Source organism: Hoplias malabaricus, chromosome 3 (genome assembly GCF_029633855.1).
Source record: "Hoplias malabaricus isolate fHopMal1 chromosome 3, fHopMal1.hap1, whole genome shotgun sequence".
NCBI lineage: Eukaryota > Metazoa > Chordata > Actinopteri > Characiformes > Erythrinidae > Hoplias > Hoplias malabaricus.
Genome location: NC_089802.1, coordinates 70,015,792 through 70,038,183, shown reverse-complemented (window position 1 = coordinate 70,038,183; position 22,392 = coordinate 70,015,792). Strand labels below are relative to the sequence as shown.

Sequence of the window (22,392 nt, the reverse complement as noted above, 5' to 3'; positions counted from 1 at the left end):
GCATGATTCCCATCACCACTGCAGTGATGCACTGAATAATTCTGACCTGGCAGGTTTCTCCAAAACTCAGCAACTCACTCTGAGTGGATATGTTTCTCGATTTTAACAGTGTAGTACTTCTGAAAAATCTGTTAACCCACTCTACAGCTCATCTGGTTAGGGTTGAATGGATGGGCTAAAAATTGTTAATATGATACACACAAACTCAATGGAGCCAGAGCAACGTAAGCATAGTCATGTTTATTAAAATGGACGTCTTTACATTTTGTACATTCCACCTACACAGGCATTGATTTACAAAGCAACAAACATTTATAAATACAGTATGTACACACGGGTATATATGCATTTATAAAATACTTCAGTGGCTAAATAGAAAGATGAAGAATTCCATCTGCAGTAGTCGTGGGCAGAGGGCTGTAGTTAGGTGGTCAGTTGAGTTACATGTATAAGTAGGATAACTGCTGCACTGTTAAAGTCAGGAGGAAACATTCTGGGCCTGGTTTGCCAAAAACATAGCAGAATGAGTCACATTAAGAAAATGGATCTCGATATCCATTGATATACACTCTCAACATTTAAGGTGTTCTTAATCACGACTTTTGAGAAAACAGGCCCCAGATTTAACACACATTCCTCACATTGCACATAAGCTGGAACAGAAAGAGATCTTAGGGTTTCATTTGATTTGTCCCTTTTTTTACTGTGTACATGGACTGTTTGTGCAGTTTTTATATGCATGACAGGTTTCTTCGTTCAGGTTTGTACAGTAACATCTGCAGATGCTTACATCCAATAAAATATTGTCAACAGCGAAGATGCTTGTCTCTACAGGTTCCTGGCCCATCTCAGGTTGGTTTAGTACTGAAGTTGTAGGCAGTGTTTCTACTGTGCTTGACTTTTTTTTTTAATCCTTATTAAAGAAGATCCTTCCCCTGCAGCTCCATCCTGGACCTCTCACTTTGCTTAATACTTTCCATAAGCTACACACAAATGCATCGCTTGCCATTATTAAGAAATATTTTTCAAAAAATGTGTTCAAGTATCAGGGGACACATCGTTATCTCACAGGGCCTTTGCTACTCGATACCTAAAAATCACAATGCTTCCGTATGAAAAATAAGGTTCTTTGTCATTTTGCTTGATCAGAATTAGTCACAGTTTAGCATTCGTAAGACGCAGGAAAACTCAGACTTCACCACATGCATGAGGGGAAACTACGGGTTCAATGGTAAACAGGCAACAGAAGCTTTCAGTTCCAGTCCAGCCTCTTGTTTGATGAACAGCGATTTCAAGATAAAAACAGCCCCGTGACTGAGAAAGTCACATTAAAAAATGAGTTTTAACAGATTAGGGATGTGAGAATTTTAAACTGGAAAAATAATGTCCTCCTTGAATTGTGCTCATCATGGATTTGTACAATGGTGGTTCAGTCAGCCATTTTTCTTAAGATGAGAACTCTAACATCGGCACTTAAACTCAGTTCTTTATTCCAAATTTCAAATTATTCCTCACTTGTATGGATTTACAAAGTTTCTGTTCAATAGAGAAATATAGTGAATTCATTTTGCAGTCTGTATTATTCAAATACATGCCATTTTTACCAAAAGCCTTAAGAAGAAAAGCAACTTTGGTGTTAATGAAAAACTGAAATAGCTACGTAAACACGGTTGAAGAAACCAAACATTAAAGTGTACTTACTTTAATTAGCTCATTTTAACAGTAGGGCTGTATGATTTATCAATTTACAATTTATTTATCACAACGCGAGCTTTATTAATAATGCACTTAAGTGCTTTGATGGGTGAGGAGAGTTGCAGTTAGACTGGCACACATAAAAAAAATATTCTAACAAGTCATGCATGACGTTTGAACCCCGCTCTCTGGTACAGAAAGCAAGTAACCTACCATTTAGTGAACTGGCCAATTAAAAAATAATAAAGTTTGAGTTGTGTGAGCAGCAGTATTGTCACAACACACTTACACCACCAGGAGATTATGAAAAATGTAAATATCTTATTTGTTTTAGGGCCTATACAAAAAACAAAGTAATAAAAAAAAGTTTTTGTAGCCTGTAGAAATAAGCATAATGTGCTTAAGTACGTAGCTATTAGTATTTCATTGTTTAAATTTTGCACATCAGTGTATGAAAGTTTTGTAAATGTTTTTTATTTTAGGTTAGTTACATTTCTCTAAACACAAAAAAGGCCACTATTTTAATCATAATGTATCAGTCATCATATCATCGTGATATCCAATATTTTTATGTTCTTATAGTGCAGCCCTATTTTTGTGTCCAAGCCACTAGCTGATGCTTATGTGGTTATTTCAGATACGACGATCCTCATATTGCGGGTAACCCGTTAAACACAATCAGTGTTTAGAACACACACGGGGGGGCGTGGGCACAAATAAAAGCATCTCATACACGCTCCCACACACCCACTCATTTACACTCTTACAGACATATGCATCATCCCTTACGGTGGTTTGTGTAGCATGGGTCCTGGTTCTTACTCAAGATCTGTGCACTCGTCCATCTCCCTTTCTCCATCCATCTCCATTCTATGTGCCCTCTGCCGCCTACACTTGGGATCTGCAATAGAAGACCCTGCATTGATGTCCACATCCTGCAAGCTTCATGTGTGATTGCTGGTGTGGGGGTGGTCTAGCCAGCGTTTTGTGGGCGAGTCCTGAATCCTCTGGGCGGCACAGTGCACATGGACGGGTGTGCCACCCGGCAGGCAAACGCATTCAGGCTCCTTGAAAGTGTTGTGGCACAGCTGGCATCCTCTCTTTTCTGATATGAAGACTGGTCCACCTCGATATTTTAACTGCACAGAAACAAAAAAGTTAGCACCAAGAATTCATAATGTTGACATGGGATTTCTGAAGATATTAAAAACTGTAACTTAAATGTATAGATTTAAACAAAACTACACTAAGAATTTCATGTTCTCAAGTCCACTTGAGTGTTCAGGAACTCTTAAGCAACTTCCCATTTCACTGGAATATAAACATGAGACACTACCATCCCTTAGTCATTTATCAGCATGTATCAACAGTATTAAGTACACACAGGCAGCTGTCGAGGATTGGGACAGACCTTAATGAAACTCCACCTACAAATTTGTTTTTGGACAGTGCCAGGAAATTAAAGAGCACACAGCGGAAACCCACACAGACACAGGGAGAACATGACCTGACCTCAAAGCCTAGGACTCTGGAGCTATATTAACAGTTACAATATCTGTTGAACTACCATTCTGCGCACTCTACACCCTTCCCACTTTGTGAACACTTCTGGCACTGACAGCAGACTCACCCTGTCATGTTTTAGCTGCACATTCTCAGCTCGAGCCAGCCCCAGTGCAATCTGGGAAGTACGGCTGGCGTGTACACTCGCCCTCAGTGCCCCACATAAGAAGGGACGGAGTAACGGTAGAGACCACGACTCAGGGAGGAGCTCCAAAACCTGGGTGGCATCAAAAACATCAGCGTGACGGTTGAGCAAGTCCACAGCCTCCATTGTCTGTGCCCCTCCTGGCACATCTGGGTCTAAATACACACTCAACAGCTGATGGAAAAGCTTCTGTCGGTAAGCTTGGTCATGGGACTCTGAGGCCCAGGAGCAGTAGTTCTCTGCAGCTGTGGAGTTTTTTAGCTGGTGCACCAAAATATGCAAAGCCTTGTCGTGCTCTTCAAGCTTGCCGTGCAGTGTCGCTCTCTCCGTTAACAGCTCACTCGATTCCTGAATTTTACCTGCAAAACATACAAAATTAGCAGAGCTTGCAGTAACATACTTGTGATTTTTTTTTCTGGTTACGTTCTGTGATAATGTCCATCAAACTAAAGAAGCTCAAGAAAGAGCACATAGACTAAACAGTTATGCTGCAGCGGACCAGTTGTTTGCTTACCAATTTGAAAACAAAAGAAAAAATGCTCCGTCTGTGTGTTTTTTAGGGGTGTGGTCGGCGTGAGTTGCGTTATTTTTGATTTGTTTGTTTTTTCCCCTGCTGTGGCCCTGGAGCTTTGATGGTTAAAAAAAGAAAAAGCAAACAGTGCCTCAACTCCAGTTCCCATTAAAACTGGTGGAAATGCAGGACAGTTCACTGGATATCACCAAGGTTTAAAAAAATCCTGACTTGAACCAGTTTGAGAAGGAATGTGTGAAGATATAAAAGAATTTTACCTCGTAGAAAAAAAAATAAATTCTGTCCTCTTTATCGTAATAATCTCAAAGTTCATGCTATAATGTGAGATACTGGCACTGGTGTACTGATCTTTGTCACTCAGGAGCCATACACCAGTGTCAATATCTCATGTTAAAGCACTCCCTCCCATGTATTATTGCTCAATTCTGCTCATGTTGTAATAAAACAGTTGCTCAGACCACAGTTAGAACTGATGATGTATGCTCAGAAAAGTATATTGACAAATTAGCATGATAAATATCACCATACTGCTCACTCTTCACTTGCTCACTCTATATCTGAAATCTCCTAAAGTTCACCTTCAATCACAGTAATGAGGGGTGTGTGTGTGTGTGTGTGTGTGTTTACGTAGTATCATTCCTCATGTATGAAAACACCAAATTAGTTCTACAACTGACAACGAAGCTAGCATCAATACAGCCACCTGCTGTGTTCTCACCCTTCTCCCATTTCGATCCTTTCCTGCTGGGAAAATCTATTATGCTTGCAATCAGTGACTCAGATACTTTGACAGGCACAAACACTACGACTGTATTTGAGAACTTATCTGCATTGCATGGACAGCTGTGTAGAATGAGAGTAGCTTAGGTAGTGTTCATATTTCATGGTCAAAGGCCAAAATATCAAAAGCAAACATCTAATTCCTTTTTAGCAGCAAAACTATGTCCATGTTTGTGTGTGCCGCTTTAACTTGTCATCCAAACAACAGAAAGACTGCAGTAAAGTGTGTATTTAAGCACGCCGCTGTGATGCCATGCTATTATTTCTAGGGATGCATAAATACCATTTTTTTCCAACCGAGTACGGGTACGAGTGTGTGTATTTTTGTACTTGCCGATACCCATTTCAATACTTAGAATTAAGAAGCATGAGCAATGTGTAATAGTGTAGTTTATTGTTTCTTTTATGAGCTTTATTGTTCATTTCTGGAACTGTCCATCTTTTATATAGCATTTTCCCACATTACACCATCAATACTTTGAATTTGCCTCTGGGATCAATAAAGTATCTATTAATATATATTATCAACTTGAGATGCAACCAGCTCTTGATATGCATTTGCACAGTGTTGAGCATCATTGGACAGTTTCCTTTATACGGTAATGTCTGGGAAGTTCGGCACTTGGGAGTGTTTGTTTATTGGCTGTGTTTATTTAAAAGCAGCAGCCTGATCTGTGGCTTTGGATCCAATTTAATTCGCGAGTGGAGAAAATAATTTAGTTTAAGGAAAAACCAAGTCCGGCAACGAAAAAGTGCTCTCGCAAATGGGTGTAAAATTCACACAAAAATCCACCTTGTCAAAACAGTGCAGTATTCTCACTGCTCTTGGGTTCTCCCTGCAGTTCACTTTGCTTGGGTTACCATCACTGATAGTGAAACGCAGCAACGTGCACTAGGCAGAAGGTAGCAGATGTTGGTATCGGAGCCTCATTTGCAATTACGAGTATGAGCAAATGAACACCATACCAGTATCGATATTCATGCATCTCTAGTTATTTCAAGATAACACATGGCATTGAGTGTTCTATTGATTTTATACAACAGTTCAGGTAAAAAATAAAATATGAAATAAACGAAGCTGTGAAAGTGGTGTGAAATGTTTATAAATTTGGTAAATCCTTCTGCCAAATTATAGTTCCTCAACAAATAGCTTGTTGCTATTTCACAGTAACAAACTCCACAGCACTGTACTCTCTGTCCAGACTGGATCAGCCTCAGCTCACTAACACCTCACTACAATATCACTAACCTGTCACATGAACTAACCACACCACTAATCTGCTGAATAAACTACTCCAGACAAACTTACTTCTGTCCAAAAGCTGCAACTAACTCAAATTTCCACCTATTCCCTTTGTAGTGGACAATAAATAGGGAAGTAATTTGGCGGTTTTAACCAGCCTAACTGTGTCATACACTATCCATACTGAACCATGGCTGCATGATTTAATTTTAAACATTTTATGCTCGGTTTTAAACCCATAGTCATGCCTAACATGTAATATTAGTGCATTATGTAGTGAATGGGAAGTGATCTGAGACACAACCTGAATGAGCTGCTAAAAGCTCCTTATAAACGCTCAAGAAAGGACCGTTACGGCGAATGCACTTCCGATGGGCTTTCTCTGCACTGGTATCTGTCATATCATCATTTCGCACAGCCCTGTGATACAGCACTAAAAGTTTTAGTCCAAATTCATTTGGCATTCACACCCATACACTGGAGATGATAGATGAATAAATCAATAAAACAACCAAGTGAATGGACAGATTTTTATGATGCACATTTGGCAGCAAATATTGCCTTAGTATCCACCAAACATGCTAATAAATTTGTACATTTTGTACATATATGTTTTTCCTGTTTGGTATTCTAGAGCAATAAGGCGCAGGGACTAAACATTATTCTATGAAATTTGTGCATTAACACATTATAATTAATGTGTGTGTACATGAGCTTTTTAAACTGCTGTCAAACACACCAAAGCCTTGATTTAAATTGGAAGCTAGTCTATAAATACCAACAAGCTCTTGAAGTGAGATAAAAACACATTCCCCTGTCAGAACAGTGGGAGATATTCTTCTTTTTCTACAAGCTACAGCAGAGGGGTCGACAAGTAAATCCGGATTGTAGCCGTTTAGATACTTTGCTTTAATTTAAATCAAACCAGAAATTTTTTGGAAGTAAACAGAGATCCACCAGAGATGGTCCACTTGTTTGGTCCACACCATGGTTCAAATGGCAGTGTTCACTGTTGTCGTAATGAAGTGCACTAACAAAGAAATTGAACCAAGATTTGTTTTAATAAAAACAAACCTGCCAGTAATACACCTTAGAAGACGACAGTAAACTCACCGAGCAGCAGCTGCACCCTGTACAGGTTGGACTCTCTCAACAACCGCTGCAGCTTTTCACGGGCTGAGGACAGCTGCTCCCTTGTGGCTGAGGTTCGTGAGAGGAGACTCAACACAAGGTCGGCATACAACACAGCCAGGTGTGTGTGGTACTTCTCTTTCTGCATACAAGCATACATATCCAGAATGGAGAAAAACAGTAGTGACTTCTTTATTCAAGTCATAGTGTCATTCATTCATTTTGTAGAATTCTATTGGAGACATTATTATGAACGCCTAATTTTACAATTTAAACAGTGTTTAAATTTACATACATTTGTCACTAATCAAGAGGTTATCATAAATATGTACTGTACTATTTGGTGTGTGCACACACACACACACACACACACACACACAGCGCAGCTAATATTGCAACAAATCACCAAAAAATATATAAAAGATTGACCAAAAACAGTCAATCGGGAAATTTGTCATTTATTAATTGATTTTTACTCATTTTTTCCACTATTGTTTTTTTTACAAAAGCAATTACTATGTGTCTTTTAAGGTCTTCATTTCACCACATTTGCACAGAGTAAACCTAAACCATTTAAAAGCTCTGATTAGAGGTAAGGAGGTTGTTAGGAAATGAAGCGCTCCCACCTGTACTCTCCTCTCTAGAACCAGGTGTTCCAGGTAGAGCACTAGAGCCTTGTGATGCTTCTCTAGGTACTTGATAACATCATCTGGGTTGAGCTGCCCTGAAGGCTCTTTAGAGATAGGCCTCCTGGTGAACATCTGGACCCCAACCTATAAGAAAAAACCCACAGGAACATCACTAATGAGTAAATAAAGGATGTGTGTGCGACAGTACAAGGTCTTTACTATGTAGAGATGATCTGGGATAGTGCTTTTTATTAGTATCAATGAACTAAATTAACAAGCAGATGGAGTAAGTGATGATTTTGGATTAGAAGTCTTACATAACATGTATATAATATTTATTAGTGTAATCACTCTTACAGCCATAACACACAGTGATCAATTAAGTGGTAAACACAGTGTTCTCTCTTTCACCTTCTGGTCTTTCTGTAGGGCCCAGTCTGCATACTTCCACACCAGGTCCAGGTTAGAGCAGGAACTAAGAAAGTCGACCACATACTCAAAGAGATCAGCCCGGGTGGAGTCCTGGAGATCACCGTTAACAACTCGAACCCAAAGCTGCAAAAATGCACATTCACATTCACACAACTTGAAATATCTCAGTGAAATATTCCTGCAGATCATTAACTAGTCAAATTACTGGTGACATTTACACGCTAATCAGAAAACACTTATTGCTGACTTTCATCCTAATCATCTCTCTGAAGCCTTGGGGACCTTTACACATTGAGCACTTGAAGCAAAACTCACTCTAGATTAGGGTTGGGCGCTATGAACCAAAATAAAACCTCTGTATTTTTGGCCAAATCATGTCACACAAACATTTGAATGGAATGGAACAGGACTAGTGTTTTATTGTTCAGTGCTGTATCACATAACCACCCTTTTCTTTATTCCAAATAAAGAAAATCAAGGTATAAATAAAAGGCTTAAAAGAATATTAAAACTTGAATTTGTGTTGCCAGGTGTCTCGCAAACAGGCTCGCAAAAAAGGACACAGGTGACATAACTCCCCTGATTCATATTTAAGCAGCCTTCATACTGACATTGACAATATAAGGCTGATAAAAATAATAAGACGACAGACGTTTTTCTTGTGTTTGTTTATGTAAACACAGAACTCCACAGATTTATTTTCTCATAAATGAGTGACAGGAACCTGGATTAAGGCATGTGGCACATATTAAGAAAAATGACCGACTTTGGGCCACGTTTACCTGCTTTGTGAAGGTAGCCTAAATCTGTATAAAAGTCACTGTCTCAAAGGGCTGCTGCTGTGAATTCTCAACACTCAACAATATGCGAAATTACCGCCCCAAATTACTGATTCTGCTGCAACACTCCTAATTGTCAGCTGGAACTGGCCTGAACTGTTTGTTTTGAGGCTGCTCCATGACATGGTGCTGGTGGAGGGAGTTGGCCATCAATAGCTATAGGATGACAGTTAGCTTGATGAGACTGCAAATTTGATGCATTTCCCCATTTCAGTGACATTTCTGGCACAGATTTTGCATATTGCCTCATCTGAATTGGCTGGCCCTCTCTTTTCAATTGGTTGAAATCTGAAATTCTCCCAAACTGGCAAAGTTTCGTTTGGTTTTGGGACTAAGTTTCCTGCCATTTTATAAATAAGACCCTCAGCCATTCAGCAGCAGAAGTTCAGAAGCCAACAGCTGAGAAAGGCTACCCAATCTTTTTTTTTTTTAATGATTTTTAAAACAAATTTACTTAACATTCATTTCACATGCACTAAGGTGTAAAACAAAAGGACCTTGCATTTAAAAAGGAAAAAACATATACATAGTGTGGTATTCCAATATTATTGTTATTGTGACAACCCTACTGTCTCATTCTGTATCTCATTTTAAAATACCAAGATATACTGGAAAATGCTGATATGCCACCCAGCCTCACAACAGATCAGCACTCATTCTTTGAGAAAGCAGGTTCAATACCTGTAGAGCAGCTGCATCCTGGCCATTGTACTGGTAAAGCAGCCCAAGTGCAAAGTACCTAAACAATAAGAGAAAGACCATTAGCGTTCAACACCCACACAAACATACTCGCTGTTTAGTGAGGCCAAACTACTGTCAAACAGTGACATTTATCAGTGCTGTATCTATGAGCTGCCATGGCAACAGCAGATTCTTCAACAGCAATGAGTGAGAGGACAGAGGGGCATGGACGAGTGCTGCATAGCAATGTCTTAACATCATATTCACCCGACGATGTGTGATATGCACTGATTGAGCATTCCAGAAAGCAGAGGTCCCTCAGGGTTCAATTTTAAGATTGTTTGCATTCCTTCTGAAAACAACTAATTGTGAAGCAGTGCATAGTTAAGACCAGAAATTTTTGCTCTTAACTAAATCCTAAAATACAATAAAATGCAACTAATCATTGCAGGTGCCCTGACTAATATCCATTTTTCCTAATCAGTGTTCTGTGAGCATATTAATGAATCGTAGTATACATATAATTTGATACATGTAAACAGATGTAGTCAAAAACCAGCTTATTACTGGGTGATAATCAGCCAGGTACTGGGTGTAAACCGACCAACACAGGGCTACGGAGCAGTCAGACTATTCTCTAGCATGATGAGTGATCTCAAAACTTTGGAATGAGATGCACTGTCATATTCGCTTCAAATCTAATCACCACAGCAGTACCTGACTTCACTAATATTCCAGTATATGAAAGCCATCAGACGTCATAGAAAATGCCTTCCCAGGAGAGCAGAAGCTGCAAAGGGGTACAAACTGCCTTCTAATATCCAGATGGATTGTTGGATGAGCACGAGTCCACAAACAAAGTATGTGAATATATGCATCTGTGCCAGTCACAAAATTTGCTAATATTTTATTTAATGCTTATCATGTCATGGGTAATTGAGCTCTGACCTGTGGTGTTTTTCCAGCCAAGGGGCACTGTCTGCCAGCAAGCAAGCATTTTCAGATGCTAGAAGGTCCAATAGGCTATCGTGGCCCATTTCAGCATACAACTTCAACAATGCTGTGTCCACATCCTCGCGGAAGCCATTAGCACTCTCGCTGCTGCGGACCTCTCTTAAGTAGCTGATCAGGAAATTCTTGCAACGTTGCACCTTCTCCTGATCACCCTGGGCCAGGTGGTAGAGGTCAGCAAATTCGTGAAGTGGAGGGTGGCACCTTGTGAAGGAGGACGAGGTGGGTAGGAGCAGTGGGTACAAGGAGATCAGCTCCCGCACATCCAACTGCCCCTTTCTAAGGATATGAGCACAGAAGACACCATGAGAAATCAGCAGATTCTAAAGCAGCAACATTCAATCTAGCTCCTGCAGATCTCCTGGCCTCAAGAGTTTAGGTGCTAGATCAGAAAAATGTTACAAGACCAAATCATAACTATCAATTTATGTTTGTGTTCTGAGGGCATACGTCATCTGTCAAATAAATAATTTCTGATGTTTTATTGAGCATTGGTATATAATATTTTATTTAGTATTTTTATATAGTATACATTTAATATTATTTGCTTTTTTATTTATTTATTTATTTTGATTTTGATTTAAAATCATCATTATTATTATTACTACATTTACATTTTCTGGGATCAGCAATGCATTTAATTATATATGAAAATATCTGCAGTAATGCAAGTTAACTGTAATTACTAAAAACAGTGGTTGCAAACATTTTAAATCTGATTCCACAGGACTGAGATATATATATCCACAGGTACGGAACAATGCCAAATGGCTCTTCTGAGTTCATATGGTTTAACAGAATGCACAGAAATTGTAACATTAGACCGCATTTAACTAGACTATGTTTTACAAAGTTTTTGTGTTTTGTCTGGTGCTAGCATGAAATTTGCAACCAATTTTCCAACAAGTCTGTCTCTAATCTAGAACACGTATATAAAATTGGATGAAACCCGGCGGACAGTTGCACATCTAAAAATCCCCCCGCCCCCAAAGCATTTAGCTGCATACTGGTAAGTCTAAATGTCATTTGCACAAACGCAATCAGCACTGCTATTTCAGGAGAGCTTTTAAAATTATAAATTATTTCAGTCATATCGCCCCCATCTCTACCTCCGCATTAAGTGGAAAGCATTAAATATTAATGTGGTACTGGAAGCCTGTGATTCTGTAACATTTAGTATTCCTGCAGCATTAGAGATCCCACGCGTTCAAAAAGTCTGTGAATTCTGCATGACAGAAACATCACATGGGGCATTTATTCAGCTATCAGACAAGTTTCTGCTCTCCTGTCATTAAGCATACAGCCATTAGGGTCAGGTGCACAGAGGGAGATGAAGCAATTAGAGGAGCTGTTAATTAACTCCATTCAATCAGCTTCTCTAACATCTGTGCCCGAGTGGCGGTTAAAGATGTTAATTGCAGGACAGAATGATGCACTTCACCTAAAATGCTCTTTTGCTTCTGAAAACTGAAGCTGTCCAAACTGGATGAATCCCGCTTGCTGGAGAATTCTTTTGTGCAAAATCTGGAACGGTGCAAAGTAAAAACAAACATCAGCTAAAATGCTCTTTGTGATCTCAAGTGCAGGTGTAAAGACATGTGCTCCATGCATAGCGTTCAACTGGCAATAATGTAACTGTCATGTGCTCTATGGTAATAGTCAAAAGTTTGGATACAACAATCCAAAGGGTTTTTTTTGCTTTGCTTCTTAAATGCCTTTTAGTTTATTAGTAAAAACATCCAACTTTTGAACAGCAGATTAAATGAATACATTCTGGAATACATTGTTAATAATGACCTGACCACTGTGGCCAGATAACGATAAATGGATGTTAAAGGTCAAGTGCAAATACGACAAATGCTGCAGGTACAGGTCGTGCACTTGCAGACCTCCAACAAGGGCAGACAATCCACTGAATAACTTCTAATGAGGCACACACAATAATCAGGATGTTGTAAAGACTGTGGTTAACAAGTCTACACAAAATCTCTAACTGCTGGTTGGGGGCATTTGTAATTTTTTTTTTTTTAATGAAAATTAGCTAAATGCAGGCATCTCCATAACTATGTACACTTATCTTAGTAATAAATGGCAAACATTTAAGCATAAGCCTTTATTTAACATCTTTAATAATGGGAAGATAATTCATACTGACATATCTGAACTTTTGAAAGGTGGGGTATGTTCTGATTTTGTACCTGGAACTTGTCTTTGGGAATGTTTCTTTGTGCGCCTTCAGTGAGGGTCAGTGCCTCCTCCACTCTGTGTCCTGCCAACAGGTCCTGGATCTGTTGTTCCAGGGGCAAGGGCACGAGAACATACACTGCCTTTGTAGAGGCTAGCACCACCTTCCCTGGAAGAGAGTAATATGATACAATAGGGTTTACAAACACATTAGAATACACAGATAATGCATGGATTTTAATTAATTTGACATTTTCTATAAGCAACTATTAACCTTAACAAATAGAGACTTTTCTGCTTCCATCAAAAACATGAACATTATTATTATTTAAAACATTATAAAATGAACTGAACTGCATCCAATTAAACAGGACTTATTGTACATTATAATGAAATACCCAGGTAGTCTGTGTCATATTATTATGACAACTTATCAGAATAACCAATAAACCAATAAAGATATGTTCTAAATGTGCAAATATGGCACTGACAAGACTGGTCTATTACCTAATTTGGACAGAGGTGATCTAAATTCAACCTCTACTCAGGGCCTTAGTCTGCAAATACAATGTTTACATGCCACAGTAATAAACACTGAAAAAGTCCATTTTGTTTTCACCTACTACTCAATAAGACCTAGATAACAAGGGTAGTTGAATTAAATGTTTACAATAAATATGGCCTGGGGTATTGTCATTTCTGCTAGTTCCTAATTCCCAGAGCTGTCAGAGAATATGCAAGAGCAGCACGTAAACTGCTGATTCAGTAAAGATACCATTGCTTTTGGTAACAGAGAAAAACAGATTCAGTTGAGTGCCTAGATGCTGAAAGGTGAAGGTAAAAAAAAGAGCTTAAACTAGGTAATCCATCAATGGCTTAGATTCATTAACAACTGTAACTCATATTACTGGATGACTCAGCAAGGTTAAGTAAACCTGAGCTTATTTGATTTTACACAAAACACCATATTAGTGTCAATCCATAGCCCTCTACTGTGGTAAATGCCCATTCACTGGCTGAGAAAACTTGCATTAAAATTCAGTCTTGGCTGTATGTGAAAAATCTGTAGGTGTCTCGATGCACTAGATAAAAGTCTGTGCGGTCAGCACTTTGTTGCCATAACACATCAATAAACTGCTTCTAAGAAAACAATCAGAAATAAACAACTGACAGTTTTGCCCTCTTTTAACTCAATTGTATACAGCAGCAAAGGGACAGAGTCAGGATTGATTTCATGTGAGGAAAATTCATCTCAGCCCTTTAGCGAAATCAATGCTCACTATCTGATGCAGAACTGACACCTTAAAAGACCAATAATGGCTTTATTTAAAAAAATAATAATAATAATAAAAAACACTCTGAAGCATCATTCATGTCCCGTCCTACTTCATTCAAAGGCCACTTACAGATGACAAAAGATTCACCTGACATTTACAAGACTTTTACCTCTCTGGCACTGTAACACAAGTATGTATGTATCATAACATTTGAATTCTTTAACCAGAAACAGAACTGAGATCATTAACTGTCAGGAACACATACATTTAGCTTGTACGCTGAATGACTGTATAGGAGTCCCAAACACTCGAGTCCACACAGAGGACCGATTGCTTCCACACACAAGAACTCCATACGAACTGTGTTGACTGAGCAGTTCCATACATTACTTTTCTGTGTGTAGTTTGGCAAAATGGCAGGTAGAATTAAGGCTGAATGTTGTTGCCAAAATTTATATGAAGATATGTTTCTTAATTTTGGTCGATACGATATAATTCAGACATCGGGATGAACAGTATAAAAGCCATAGAAACATCACATTAGCATCAAACATAAATCTTTTGGCATTTATAAACTAAATATAAATGTGAGTGCAATGAACTGCCCTTCAATGACAGATATAAATAATGCTTATTGAAATGCTGAAAATGTGTTTAAAAATCATATCACGGTTATTGAAACATTGAACATTTTATATTGTGAGTCCATGGGCACAAAAAACAGCAAGGAACAGTGCTTTGAGGTGCATGAGCCAATGCAAAATGGAGCCATTCTTGTATGAGATTTTTATCCAAGCAGGTCAGTGCATTTTTCCTCCATTCTCTCAGGACACACACTCACTCCAAAGAGCTCATGTTATTACAGTATCCCTGCTCCATTCCTATGAAAGTGTGGGTCTATTGAGCATGGGAGATAGAAGTAACACAATGAGTTGAAGCATTCACATTACAGAATGAACCAATCCATACATTCCACATTCGGTATCGGAAGTGGAGACCTTCCACACCTTGCACTAGAAGCGAACCGTAGACACCAGACTTCAAAGGAACCAGAGATGAATGCTCTGGACCACGTCCAGACTCAAAACAGCATTCATACTTGACAAAACGAACCAAACCCAAGAACCAATGGACCCCAGTCTGGAAGAAAGTTCTAGTGTGAAAACACCTCAATGTCCTTTAGCAAAGCACTTAAATGTCTCAAGGATCATACAGTAAATGATTGAAAAATATAGAGTGTCATTGATATGACCAGTTGCAGGACTACTACACTGTGTTGAACCTTTATCTTGCTAAACATGTGTAAGACACAAGCCAAATTCTTTGAAGATTTCATTTTCACCACTTGTTTAAATGAGAGGTTACAGTAATATTTTTTTTTTCTAAAAATCACACCAGGAAAATGTATGTTTGATTTGTAGTATGTAAAATCAATGTAGTATACACGGAGACATAACCAGGTGCTAAGGGTTTTAACATGTTTAGAGGCTAGAGGTTAACGCATTACTACGAGTGGCTGTAGTAATGAAATAGTTCGCTTTGAAAGGTCTAGTCAGTTGTTGTGGATAAGGAGAACACAGATTACTTGGGAAAATGCACTGTAGAGATGCTATTGGGACTGTTGGTGTTGTAGCATGTAACGTTCACATGGAACCGGTGGCACTGAGCATGCATTACAGGGAGGCCAGTGTAGATTTACGGTTGATGATGGTAAAGGGTAAGATAGGACTGTAAAGCTTAGAGGGGGGTGGGTCTGTGACGCTAGACTTCACTGTTGAGCTTTCTGGAGGTGTTGTGGGCTTTATTCAGCAAAACACCAACAAAAGAAAGGGCCTGCCCGATGACCCCTGTGAAGAGCTAGTGATACATTGGCTGGTTTGGGTACTCATGAGTCACCGTAGTTGTTAAGGATTGCCGGTTGCTGATCGGATCATAAATGGCCACAGCAATCTTGGTGTTGAGGTGCAGGATTCAACAGGAATTTTGGTGGCTGCAGGAAGGAGAGTGTGGTGTGCACTGTGTGAAGCTTTAATGGATTGGCATAGGATATTTTATATCTTATTTTGTGTATGACTTTAATAATGTTAAATAACTTGAAAACAGTACAACAGGTCTATACCAACTGTTGTCAATATCATCAGACTACATACCCAGAAATTATGGCACAAATTTTTGTAAAATGAATTTACACCTGGATGTGCATCCAGGAAACAGATAGCGGGATGGACAGATCAGAAAAGTAATGGATGACAGCTAGAAAGATGAGCAGGCTTGCCACCTTATTAAAGCTTGCAAGGTTAGCTTTCGCCTGCTTTCTCTAAAAGCCTCAGAGTGTGAGGACATAACAGGATCCTGGATGCTGTGAGTGTACAGGAGGACATATTCTGGCACATTGAATCAAATATTCATAGAGCATACTTAGTATGTGTATAAGATCCAATTAATCTGAGTTTCCTGTGGCTTTATCTTCAAATTTTAAAGAGTGATGAGGTGCTTTGATAGAGGGCTAAAGGGAAAGTGTGGAGAGGAGGGGACAAAAGAAATAAAAAAAATTCAACCTACCTGAATCTTGAAGGTAAACAAGGGCTTAAAATATCTACAGAAAGAAGGCAGAGCAGGTGTGATAGAGTCCTAACCTTCAAAGTCCTGCAGAATATGTCCTTCTCTGAAGGAGAGAGTCTGTTTGAGCTGCTGATCCAACATGCTGTGAACAGTCACAAAACCTTCGTCCAAAGCCACCACATATGGGAAGCACACAGCTGCCCCAATTATGCTCTCAGACCATCGTACTGGGGCACGTTGGGATATGCCCTCCGCGTTAGCAAACATCCCTGAAGAAGACAAAGGTAGAGGAAGAGAAAACTGTGACTCATCTCAACTGGTCACCATGACAACAGGGGACAGGATGAAAAGAAACAAGGACTTTTTTTTGTTAGGGTGTTAGGGTTAGTGGGATTTGGACACTATTGCACATGCTCAAATTATTAATTTAGTATTCATTAGCCAAACACCAGACATTCTATTATGAATGCTAATGGTATCAAATCCATTTTTTTTTATTGGATTTGCTGTTTAGACTGTTCACATTCATAAATGTAAGTGGCCTGTATTTATCTTTCATGTATATTACATTATACAAATGATGTAATAAATAAATACTTTTTTTTATTAAAACAAAATAACAGATTTTGACAACAGATCGACCAAATGCTTCCCTACACCCTTTGTAGTGCACACTGTAGTTCATAAAATAACAGTTTCTGCAATCAGGTAGTGTGTTATATTGATTTTATTTAATAAACCAAAATAAAATCAGATTTGAGTCATTTCAGCCTGGTAATGTGAAGGGAAGGCCTCTTACTTAATAGGTCTGCAGTACCTATGCCCTGGACAGTTTACTTTTTTTGTCCTTTATCCATTACCCTTTATTCAACCCCGAGACACCTTTTCTAAGACGAGTGTGTTATTAATCCAAATTCTAGTTCGTGTTCTAAGAAGGCTGTGTAGTGGTGACAAGATTTCCCATGAAACTGTTGTGTTAACAGTAAACACAAGCAACAATGGAGAAGTTTCTAGCGCAGATGTGATTTTATGTGCAGTGTCACAGGTAGCAGTACTGACGAGATATTTAACATGTAATTTGTCTAATTATTGCATTAGAGTGGGGTCAACAATCATAACCACAAAGAGCCTGTGTGGCTGCAGGTTTTCAAGCACAACTGATTCCAACTATTAACTCATCTGATCTCATTCGTAACTTGTGGTCCTGCGTGGCTAAAAACCTATAGTAACTCTTGCCTTTTGAAGATAAGATCAAAGTTAAAATCGATGACCACTCTGTTAATCCAATAAAGGCTCTACAAAATGTCTTCAGGCTTCATTTATACACACAGCTTACCACTCTTGGTACCCCAACAAGAAGGGTAATTAAATTCATCACAGGTAACTCTCATAGATTGACATACAATGCTCAAAATACACAATCACAACCACAAAACTTCCACATAGACCTCATGAACAGCAGTGGTACTCTGTTCCCTGAGCTGAACTCACCAAGTCCTCCTGGAGCAGCCAACAGAAACTCCTCCCTGCCAATCCTCTTGACGATGGGTTTTCTCTCTTCGCTGTCATAGGGAAAGAGGTCCTGCGAGGCTCCCGTACTGTAGTTGAGAATCATATACTGTGTGGGGAGAGCCAGGCAGAGGAAATAACCATCAACGCTGAGTGCGCACGGTTGCTCAAGAGTGTTCACCTCCTTCAGTATCTGGACGCGGTCTTCGTGCACTTTGCAGATCTGGACCGCCCGCCGCCGTGTTGATACCACTGCCATCTCGGCACAGAAAGGGTCAGCCGTCACAGGGTTCTCATTAATACAGAACGCAGTTACACCTTTTAATTTGGCCCCACCAGAAAGTAAGGGCTCTAGAGTGACCATGTCCACCAGAGAGATTGTGGCATCACACAGGACAATGAGGCGCTCCAAAGCTGAAGCAGCCTTAAGCTCGGCCACAGGCTTCTTCAGACCCAGGTATTTCTGTAGGAGCTTCTGGCTGCTGTAGGCGAGCCTGCCTTTAGCCGTGGTGCGTTCCTCCAACAAGAAGTGATAGATGAAGCAGTCGTTGGTGCCCACGTACAGGTGCTGACCGCAGCATTCGATGCACTCTATGGTGATGCGCACCTTCTCCCCCATCAACTGCTCCCGCTCCACTGCGGGAACCAGCTCGAAGGCTTTCACACTCATTCTGCCGTTCACATCTGCTAAGAAAGAGGTGGGACAAGCATTACCACATAGGTGCAAACACATACAATTCACAGGTAAAACAATTTAGGTTGTCAGGTATAAGAACAAATGTAGTCTAATACACATTGCTCATAGACTGAGGCCAGTTGATTTTTCATCATCAGCTTTGTGTTTCAATTTCAGGATACAAGCCTAGAACTGTTTCTGGTCCATGTGTAGCATTAGTATGTGAGCAGACAGAGGAACATACAAAAATTGTGTTCTTTCAACTCCATGAAGTACACCTCACATGCAAAATGGGCCACAACATCAAAGCAGTCACCGCTTGAATTTTAAGAAAAGCTTGTGCTGTACTAATCATATTTCAGAAAGAAATTAAAAAAGGTGGCTTGTCTGGAGGTTTTCTTTATACATTAGAGATACAGCCTATTTACCCGCTCAGTTTCACTTTCCAGATGACGCTGTATTGCCATTATATAACACAACCAGACTCTCTCTATCTTTCTCTCTTTTAAACCACCTTTGATTATGTTTGTGTGGCTATTTAAAAGCATCTAACTGTTAAAAGGGCTATATACGATTTCCATCCAATATACTTTTTGTAACATTCAGCAAATGCTTCCTCACAGTTCACCAGCTCTTAGTTCTGTTTGTGCAATCAACAAAAGTCTGGCGTGTGTACCCAGGTCCGACTCCGCAAACGGGAAATAAACCAAGAACCACAACACAAAACGTCTGAAGGACGAATGAATGTAGAGGCGCGTTTGCCCCAATATCGAGCTCAGTCATTCTCTAGGATTGTATACATTGCCTTTGAAGTAGAAAATATATTTGAATTTTAATATTCCACCCTGTACATCAATTAAACTAATTTCTATTTAACAAATTTATTAAGCATACTTAGAACTTATTTCCAATGAAATCAAATCTATTACTGTTTTAAAAGTGGCCACCTCTTTAGCTACACCTTTCTATATATTACCTGCAATCTATAAATATGTAATTATTCCCCATCTCCATCTCTTCCAGTCACTCCAGTGCTTGGTTGCAGCTTGAAAGCCCTGCCCTTCCAGTTGAATTAAATGGCTTCTTAGGTTTATGATGTAAGAAACCCTGGCTATCTGAATCTACACGATATTTCTTCTGATATAAAAAAGAAAAACTACATGGACATGTTAACGAGAAAGAAACAACACTAATTTTCAGTGGAGGGCTTCTAAAATAAAATGATTAACTGGTTGTAGTCACTCAAATTAGACAAGCTGGTCTTACCAGAAAACAGGAATGAAACTCAAGCTAAATAAAATAATCCCAATTTATATCATAATATTGGTAAGAAAATGTCGTTTTCATAACTGCATATTCAAGTATTTATTTACTGAGTGTCAGTGAATGCATAGAGCTTGCAGTCAGTTTATATAAGGTCTGTAGAAACTGGCACATATGTAACCCCTGAGGTTTAATGCTCTTGGTAATGAACACCATCACAAGTCTGAAATAATTTAACTCTTACACTATAAATGTGAGCTTTCCACATTTTGTGTTCACTTGCCTCTTTCCTCGGGACTTGGGCTGATAATAAAAAGCATCCTCAGGCAGGCCAGCAGAACAAGCTAAATGCTAGCTCTATCTAATACACATGTAGATAATACACCTGACCCGACTCAAGTCATCTGACTCCATCAACCTGTAGCTGTATCTCCACATCTCAGCGGCGAACCTTCAAAACCAAGGCTTCTTCGCCACACATTAGCCATTCGTAAAGCTTCCTATAAACAATATACTCCCAAAGGCCAAATAAATAACGTTTCATCTATGAGAACCCAGCTAACAGCTAACGCAGTTAGCAAAACCATTAGCCTAGCACACGCTACCAAAACACGACAAAATATGAACTTGCTGAGGAGGGAAGCTTCATTTCAGTAGAACCGACATTTTAGAACCGACACAAATGAAAACAAACAGCATTTACGTGTAGACAGTAACGTTAAGTGTGCAGTTGGAGAAGGGGTAAGCAGCGGAGCAGTTCAGCTGAGGAAAACAGTGAACAGCTGCTCGCTGTGGCTAACACTGGAGTTGAACGTCTCTCCGAAACTCCAACGCTGACAAATGAGAGCGGGAGAAAAGGGAAAGGAGCTCCGTACCCCAGCTGTGTGCGCCGCGGTGCTGTCCGGAGAAACTCCGCTTCCTCCCCGTATTCCCCCGGTTCTCCCCCGGACTCCTATCTCATACTCTCCACTCTCCTCTCCCCGCCCTGCTTCTCCTTTCCAACGGACTACATCCGCTCATGTGATAGAGTTCCGTCTGGATTTCATCCGCACGGTTCACCCACAGAGCAGGCGGAGGCCCGGCGTGTGGCCCCCGCTTCGGACCCCAAGATAAAAGTCTCATTTGATATAAAAATACATTTCGTGTAGGAGTCAGTCACGGATATACTGTAAGATTCAGTTTTCACTAATGCAAATTAATTACTGTGTTTTCTCCGGGTTCATTATTATTATGAGAGCAATTATCTCTTGCATAAAATTGACTTTATTATTGTGAAGCTCTCAAACAAGATGCCGAGGATGTCAGCAGGTGTTTCTTTGCAACTCGTTTTAAATGTGACAATCACTATATAGCTCTGCCCTACCACACACACATAAACCAATGTTATGCTACGTAACTCAGTAGCACACAACACAATGCACCCAAATTGCAATAAACACTAACAGCATAAGCGCGACCAAACAGCTAAGAAATTATGACGTAATAATAAGAGGTGGGAGACCTGTGCATCATGGGAAGCCGTGATATCACCAGCTGTTCCCCTGCTTTCCCAAACTAGGCTTGGTGTGCCACTCCATATCCAAGAAAATATTTCAATATTGATCCTGAAAAGTACAACAGCTAAGTGTACAACAAAATTTTATTTTCCAACAGTAAAGCTGATTTTTAACATAAATATTTATAACAATATTTTTGTCTTGTCACAATATTTAACACATGAAGAATGCTCTTTTAATTCCTTCTTGAACTTGAATAATTTAAAAATAAATTGATATAATAGTAAAACTAATATTAGTGGGGAAAAGACCCACTACATCTTATTTGCTGACAGTTATCTTGATAAATCGACCAGATTAAACAGGACTATGAAGCTCAGATTTTGATAGCACCCTATTCTTTATAACAGTGCAGCAGCTCATACCCGTGACTCAGTTTCACCTTCAAATGTATTTCTAATCGAGAGGTGTTTTTACCGGGTTACCTCTCACAGAAATGTAATGTTGGAACAGTCTCCTGAATAAACAAATAACCAAGTTTATATGTTTTATTCTCCGGGTGACTGTCTGTGAGGAGTTGGTGTGTTCTCCCCGTGTTCGCGTGGGTTTCCTCCGGGTGCTCCGGTTTCCTCCCTCAGTCCAAAAACACACGTTGGTAGGTGGATTGGCGACTCGAAAGTGTCCGTAGGTGTGTGTGTGTGTGTATCTGTGTTGCCCTGTGAAGGACTGGCGCCCCCTCCAGGG

General features: G+C 39.6%; 1 protein-coding gene across 1 annotated transcript; it reads right to left on the bottom strand.

Annotated features, from left to right (window-relative positions):
• Positions 1-172: 172 nt before the first annotated feature.
• tgfbrap1 (transforming growth factor, beta receptor associated protein 1) lies at positions 173-21,137 on the bottom strand. Its single transcript, XM_066664458.1, has 12 exons — positions 21,028-21,137; positions 18,196-18,897; positions 16,779-16,973; positions 12,880-13,034; positions 12,123-12,205; positions 10,619-10,960; positions 9,671-9,728; positions 8,130-8,273; positions 7,716-7,862; positions 7,072-7,231; positions 3,326-3,762; positions 173-2,834 (listed from the first exon to the last, which is right to left on the bottom strand). The coding sequence occupies exons 2-12, from the start codon at positions 18,881-18,883 to the stop codon at positions 2,640-2,642; spliced, it is 2,604 nt and encodes an 867-aa protein (XP_066520555.1). The 5' UTR covers positions 18,884-18,897; positions 21,028-21,137; the 3' UTR covers positions 173-2,639.
• Positions 21,138-22,392: the final 1,255 nt, after the last annotated feature.

Excerpts from the sequence above, each read along its gene's own strand:
- tgfbrap1 (XM_066664458.1), bottom strand. The coding sequence starts at position 18,883 with ATGAGTGTGAAAGCCTTCGAGCTGGTTCCCGCAGTGGAGCGGGAGCAG. Across the intron at positions 10,961-12,122 it reads GAAGCAAAAGAGCATTTTAG|AAAGGGGCAGTTGGATGTGC; the intron begins GTGAAGTGCATC and ends TCATATCCTTAG. Across the intron at positions 2,835-3,325 it reads TGCAGCTAAAACATGACAGG|TTAAAATATCGAGGTGGACC; the intron begins GTGAGTCTGCTG and ends GTTTCTGTGCAG.